At 34.5% G+C, this 7,387-nt stretch overlaps 1 protein-coding gene across 1 annotated transcript; it reads right to left on the minus strand.

The window, feature by feature from the left end:
• Positions 1-530: 530 nt before the first annotated feature.
• LOC122197519 (uncharacterized mitochondrial protein AtMg00810-like) lies at positions 531-6,782 on the minus strand. Its single transcript, XM_042901713.1, has 2 exons — positions 6,522-6,782; positions 531-677 (listed from the first exon to the last, which is right to left on the minus strand). Exons 1-2 carry the CDS (start codon positions 6,780-6,782, stop codon positions 531-533), a joined length of 408 nt encoding a protein of 135 aa, XP_042757647.1.
• Between the last annotated feature and the right edge of the window lie 605 nt (positions 6,783-7,387).

Genomic DNA, 7,387 nt, shown 5'->3' on the forward strand with positions numbered 1-7,387 from the left:
TTCAGAAAAACAATGCCTATTGAATTTCTTTAAGTTCATATTTCTAATACCCAATGCTTTGATAATCGTTTATATAAGCTTATACACCTTTGCCTTAGATAGTTCATATATGTGTCTAAACAATTGAGACTAATTGCAAAATCTCACAATTCGAATCATGGAAAGGGATACCGTGACCATAATCGAATCTGAGAATCCAATTTTCACAATCACTATCTTCTTAAAATCTCTTTTAGTGAAAGCATTTCCTCACAGTCATTTTAATGAAGAAGGGAATCTTATGACACTTAGATTTTAATGGTGTATGTGTTCCTATCCATGTGAATTTGTCAAAACCAAGGTTTGTGACAAATCCAAACTCATATGGAACGAACTTTCTCAATCTTGATTTCTTGCCTTATGGCAACATGGCTGCCAGGCCCGGCCCAAATACATGGGCGAGATGGGCAAAGGCCCAGGGCAGCATAAATGGAGGGGCATCAGATTAGTCCAATAAGCAATATGTATATATATGTTTCGGCCCAAGAAAATTAACTTAATACTCTTTTTTCTGGTGCAAGGCGTGCAATTTGAGCGGGAGACAGAAAAGAATTGGCAACAGCAGCGTAAGCTGTATCTGTGATTGGCTGATTGCCAATCGACGCTTCAAAATCCGGAAGCTGTAGAAGATCGAGAAGCTGTCTTCATCAAATTCAAATTAACTAAATGTATGTTTTTAATCCGATTTCTGTTTTCGTTACTTCTATTTTCATATTCTCCAACTTCTGAATACTTTTGTGGCTTTTGTAAGGATTTAGGGATTCCTGTTTCCCTTTTTCTGATCTGGTGGTTCATTGATTCTTGTTTGAGGTATACCGATTTAGTGATTCATTGATTACCGTTTGAGGGATACCCTTTTCTGATTTGGTGATTCTTTTCTCCTATTCTCCTTTTCTTATAACTATTCTAATTTGATGATTCCCATTTCCAGATTTGTATGATTAGAAAACTTGGAGTCCGAAGTTGGACTCTTAGAGACTAAGAGATTGAAGCCTTCATTTCAGTTTTCCTGATTTGAATGAGTTGCAGACCAGAGTTCGATGCCTTGTTATTTGGTAATTCCTAAATCTTTTTTCTTATCACTTTTCTGATTCCGTTTTGAGGTATACAATATATTTATCAATTGAACTTCTGAATTTTTATGTTATGTTTAGTGATTCATTTGGTTGGAGGTATACCAGATACAAATCAATTGAACTTCTGAGTTCTAATTATTGTTGCTATTATACATTATCTTATTTCTGATTTCATTACCTCTTTTCCAGGTTAGTTGACATACTGATATTGATAGTGTAAACAAAAACACAAAATTTGGGTACTATCTTTCTTTAATTGGATTTTTTGTTAGAAATGAAAAAGTCAGTGAAAATAGTTCTAATGATCTGATTAATAGTTTTAATGATATACATAATATTGCTACACATCCGATTGGAAATTCCAATGATTTGGTTGATTGTTCCAATGATTGTGAGAATAATGAATTTGTTGATAAAGTTAAATCAAATGAATTTATTATTTTGCAGAAATTATTTTTGGATGAAGCATATAAAGATGAAAGTCCATGAGCATCTATTCAAATATCAAAGTTTACAAGAAGAATGGATATGATCCGGAAGCATCATGATTCAATAAAGATTGAATTAGTAAGCAAAATATTGAAAGTAAATTTTAACAAAGTCTTGATTAATGTAAAATAATAGTGGTTTTTATTCAAAAATCACAAGGCATCCTTTTAAGTGATTTTGTAAGTTTTTGGTTTGTAATTGTATTGGTTCTGTTTGACTTTAACTTTAATTGAATTTTTGTATTATAATTTTTTTTGTATGTGTTTTGTCTATTGGGCGCGGTCTAAACATATGGGCATAAAATTCTTATCTCGCCCGGGGCATTAAAATCCAATGGACCGGCCCTGACGGCTGCCCACCATGTCTTCCAAGTAGTTAAGCAGCTCACCCTTTCCTATCAATGTATTTTTCATTGATCAAGGTCCTTGCCTTTTATGCATTCAAATGAGAACTCATAGGGCTCACATGCATAATTAACTCAATTGGAACAGCACAGAAACAATATAATGTCAAAACGATAGGTTGTAAACCTCTACTCGTGTGCTAGTGATGATCGATAAGGTTTATTCTTGATTTGTTCTTGAAACCTTTCAAGACCATTAAGACTCCCACTGACTCCTTGACATATAAGATTCTCTTGTCAATAAACATTTCTTGACAAACAAATATTCAAGAGTTAGTGTAGCCTTTATCAAGACAAAACATTTCATAAAATTGGTCCTAGTTGGTCTTTGTCTTATCCAAGACATCACAACTTTCCAATTTCAAATGTGCGAGAATAGGAAAACCTTTTTCCAAATTCTACATTTGATGAATGTTATAAACCTTCTGAAGACTTGTCACTCAATATTACAATCTTAACTCTAAGACTTGTTTTGGAATGAAGTATGACTGACTTCTTGATTTAACCATTTCTTCAATTCTTGATTCCTCTTCTTATACATACACTTGTACTAAGACTTATTTAGAGGATCAATTGAAATATGGTTCTTAAGACATATCATAAAGTATAAAAGGTACTCTCCCTTCTTCTTAGAATAAAGAAACTTTTATCTTTCTGCCTACTTGATTCTTTTATTCGTTCTGCTATTGATTTAAACCTTTTCAATCAATTCAGAATTACACTTAATCTTATAAGTATAATCATATTTACTAATCCTTTAGTAAATCATGACGAATATCTTTGTTACCCTTGTGGTGGACTTGATCAACACACAACTTTGTGTACTCGATCTCCTAGTCCTTCACTTGACACTTTGTCAACGAATTAGTCTAATTTCCAAATATGAAATTTCTCATTCATCGTGCAACCAAGTTGCATGATTCCAAGTTTCTATCCAATTGAAACTTGGGCGATGAGAAACTCTCCCTATTTGGTGAATTCTTGACATTTCCACTATTAACATAATTAAGAATCTTATCCATTCGTTGTAGAAATATGCAAACATCAATTTTTCATAACGATTTCATTGCAAGGAAATAAATAAATAAATACGTCAAAACAAAATTTATTTTATTCATAAAAGCAGCGGAAAACATTTGTCCTTACAATGCAAAATCAACTAAAAACTATGTAATCAAATATTCCTACCAACTCTATCATAACTTTCTAAGCTCAAAATCTAATCTTTAAGTCCATGCGATCGAGATCCATTTCTTTGTGATTAGATTCATCTTGCTCTTCCATCAAGATTCCTCTCTTTTCACTGATCCTGCAAAACATTCAAATGCAATCTTATCACATTATATATTAAGAATCAACGAATAGGAACTTAACGGAGTTAGATAGTGGATTTTACCTGAAGCACAACCATACTCTTTGACTCTCCCATCTTCTGGACTCTTCAGGCTCTTAGGGCAGACTTGTATCCAACGCCCTTTCACTTGGCAGTAAACGCAGGTCGGATCTCCTAGAACGTCCTCGGAATCATGGTTGGTTGACTTTCCCAACAAATACGCTCCATTGCTTTGCCAAATCATTTCTGATTCAACAACAATGAGCATGTAAGTTAGGTCAATGAGGTTATCGTCATGATCCATCATATAATACTTTCTTTTGAACTCATTATATGATTCAGGGAGTGACTGCAAAACCCAGTTCACATCCAACTTATCATGGAATGACGCACCCAACATTATCAACCTATCGATGTGTGATTTCATTCCTAGAACGTGGGCACACACGAGTTTACCATCTTCATGTTTCATTTCCAATAGGGATTTAGTGACATTGAACCTTTCAATTCATTGATCTTGTGGGTTAGGGAGAATAATTGGAGGAGGTGGAGGAAGTGAAGCATGATTTCTTGTTCCTCGATCAAATCGGGGAATATCATCTTCATGTGGAATGCTTGTTCCACGGGATTTGGGAAGACCATAGTTGTCGTACATTGACATCTACAAAATGGGAGAAAAATGAATTCAAGTTAGTTGATAGATTGAGTCCTTAATAAATCACCCAAATGAGATATTAAGGCTAGGACCCAACACAATACGCTACAACTTAGAAAAGGGATGTCGTAATTTAGTTGTAGAATATTTGAAGGTAAGTGAATGACGATTCACTAATTTCCACCATGAAAAAACGAAAAAGAAATTTAAGATTTAAATCTATGAAAACTCCTAGATCCTTTGAGATTCATTGAACTTTTCAATGGCATGTTTAAATCTCGATATGCCCCTCTAGTTTGTGACTGGGATACCGAGGATCACAAAGCGGGTGTGAATAACCATGCAAACTTACATGGTGCCCCCACATGTTACAGTCACATATTCGATGTGCCGGTAAACCATACACGCTCCACCGAACTATGACAAACATTGAGTCACCCTTTGCTACCTTTGCTTAGAACCATTTAGTGTGTCGGTAAACCACACACGCTCCACTAACGTCTTTGCAAGGGTACAAAGTGTAATTTCATGGAATTGCATCAATTCACTTTTGCCTAAAGTAACTAAGAATGAGAATTTGTAAAACATTTAGTTACTTTTGTACTTCATTATACTTATAATGGAAGGTTCTGTCCTATCTTACCCGTTTGGCTAACGACCCTCCACTAGTCAAGAGTGTGGTGGGTAAGAGTGGATACCCATTCAATCGCCATTTTATAGGCAATTTCCTTAAACACCCCTTATAGACCAGCTTCGTGAATGAGGCCTACTAACGGTAAGACTGACTTTTACTCATACATATATATAATGTTAGACTTTTAATGTTATATATAGTAGATGGTGTATTTTACACTTTTAAAATACTAGGTGGTCAAGTTTAACAATTATACTTTTAATTCAATTAAATTGTAAACCAAAACTTTATGGATTTATTAAACCTTTTTTAATTATACACCTTAATTAATTAATAAAACCATGAGGGTGTGATATGAATTTTTCAAAACATCACTAGGGTTTTAGAATTTAACATTCCTAAATTAAACTTTTAATCAACTTTTAAATTCCAAAACTTGAGGGCAAGTTTTGAAACATTTCAAAAACATTAGGGTTTAGAATTTAAATATACATCAAAATTAAACTTGTAATCCAAATTTAAATTCCAAAACTTGAGGGCAAGTTTTGAAACCTTTTCAAAACATTAGGGTTTCAACTATTTAAATTTCAAAACAAAAACTTTTGAGTTCAAATTTAAACTATAAAACCTAAAGGGGAAAATTGAAACTTTTCATAACACAAGGATCAAATAACAAATAATATAATTTAAAAAATTAATTTCATCATTATCTATATTTGACCTAATTTCAATTTCTTGCAAAATAAGTTACCCAATTAATACAAATAATCTAAATTTAATCATATAAGGAAGTTATTATCTAATCAATTGGTAATTATCTTTTGTTTAATCAAGAATATACTCATAAATATGTATAAAATCGGATTTTAATGATCTAAAACAAATAAGGCAAGTATCCATGAGAAAAACAGCAAGAAATCCCGAAAATAGCTCCATCTGACGCTCGAACTCGCCGAGTACCACACTGGACTCGCTGAGTACACTGTGGTACTCGCCGAGTTCATCAGGCAGGGAGCTCAAAACTCGATTTTGCAACTTGAACAAACACAAGGCATCAATACAATAGAAACCAATCATGGCTCTGATACCACTGATGGGTTTTAGCTATAAGAACATCCTATGTGCTCATATAAACCCTAATGCTTGGATCTAGGTTTCTCTATTGTACATGCAATACATCCAAGACTATAAACCGTAGATCTAGCATATGATAATCAATATAACATATAAATTAGGGTTTAGATCATACCTTGATTGTTATGTAGCAATAACAATCTCAAATCCTTCTTGTATTGACTTTAGAAAGCTTAGAGTCACAAATGTCACTCCTCTAATGGTTCACAAACACCAAGAGCAAGAGGATGAAGAAGAGAAGAGAAGGAGGCTGCCCAAAACGTGTGGAAAACCTAATCAACAAGTTCACCACGTTTTTGGGGCATAAGGGTTCTTTAAATAGTGAGGCTATTAGGGTTATCTAACAAGGAAACCCTAATTTGGATGCTTAAGCCCTATTCGGCTTCGGCACTCGATCGTGAAAGAGAAAGTTGTCGCTTAGATGACCATGACACTAAATTATCATCCAAAAATACACAATATGTGGACATAGAACGTCATTTATCCGGACACCCACCCCAATCCGCATCCTTATAAGAAACTAGATATAAAACCGAAGATGAAAAGAGATGGAGACCATGACTTATAGTGTCTTGAATATATCAGATTATGCGCTTGAGAGATTGCATATGATCAACTCTCAGATCATGCATATATAAACACACTTGTTGAACTGCATAAGATATATGAGGACGGGTGAACATGAGATATTGTAGTGCCCCAAGAAGACTTCTATATAACGTATGATCCTCAAAACGAGTACTACAAGTACCACTAACCTTTTGTTTTGTGTCAACGGGTGTATGAGAAGGCTTGCAAGATGACATGCTTGCCCCTTCAATTATTTTATCGGCATACTTGTGTTGAGAAAGAAACATACCCTCCTTATGCCGAGATACAGAAATTCCATGAAAGTAATTTAAAGGCCCAAGATCTTTCATGGGAAATTCCGAGCTAAGAAAACCCATGATAGATAACCGAAGATCATCAGAGGAAGCCGTGAAAATAATGTCATCCACGTATAATAAGATATAAGCCATGTGAGAGCCGTTGCGATAAATAAACAAAGAGTTATCACATTTGGTATTAGTGAAACCAAGAGAAAGAACATAATCCGCAAATCGCTTATACCATATGCGTTGAGTCTGCTTAAGCCCATATAAGGACTTACGTAAAAGACATACATAATCCAAATGATTCTAATCCCTATAACCCAATGGTTGATGCATATATACAGTTTCTTGTAAGTCGCCACAAAGAAAAGCATTTTTTACATCCAACTGATGAATGGGCAATGCTTTAGATAATGAAAAGGCAGAACCGTATGTATCATAGCCAGTTTTACTACCGGGCTAAATGTTTCTCCACAATCAATGCCAACCTATTGAGTATTCCCTTCACCTACGAGTTGGGCTTTATGCCTCTCAAACACACCATTAGATTTTTGTTTATGAGTAAAAATCCACAAAGAACAAATAAAATCAACATTCAGTGGGCGAGGTACTAAATCCTACGTCTTATTTTTAATAAGAGCATCATATTCATCGTCCATGGCCATTTTTCAATTCGGATCACGAAGGGCTGCAACCAGGTTATGGGGTAATGGTGAGTGAGACACAGTGGCAACCAAAGCGTGATTATGATA

Source organism: Lactuca sativa, chromosome 4 (assembly GCF_002870075.4).
Source record: "Lactuca sativa cultivar Salinas chromosome 4, Lsat_Salinas_v11, whole genome shotgun sequence".
Lineage (NCBI taxonomy): Eukaryota > Viridiplantae > Streptophyta > Magnoliopsida > Asterales > Asteraceae > Lactuca > Lactuca sativa.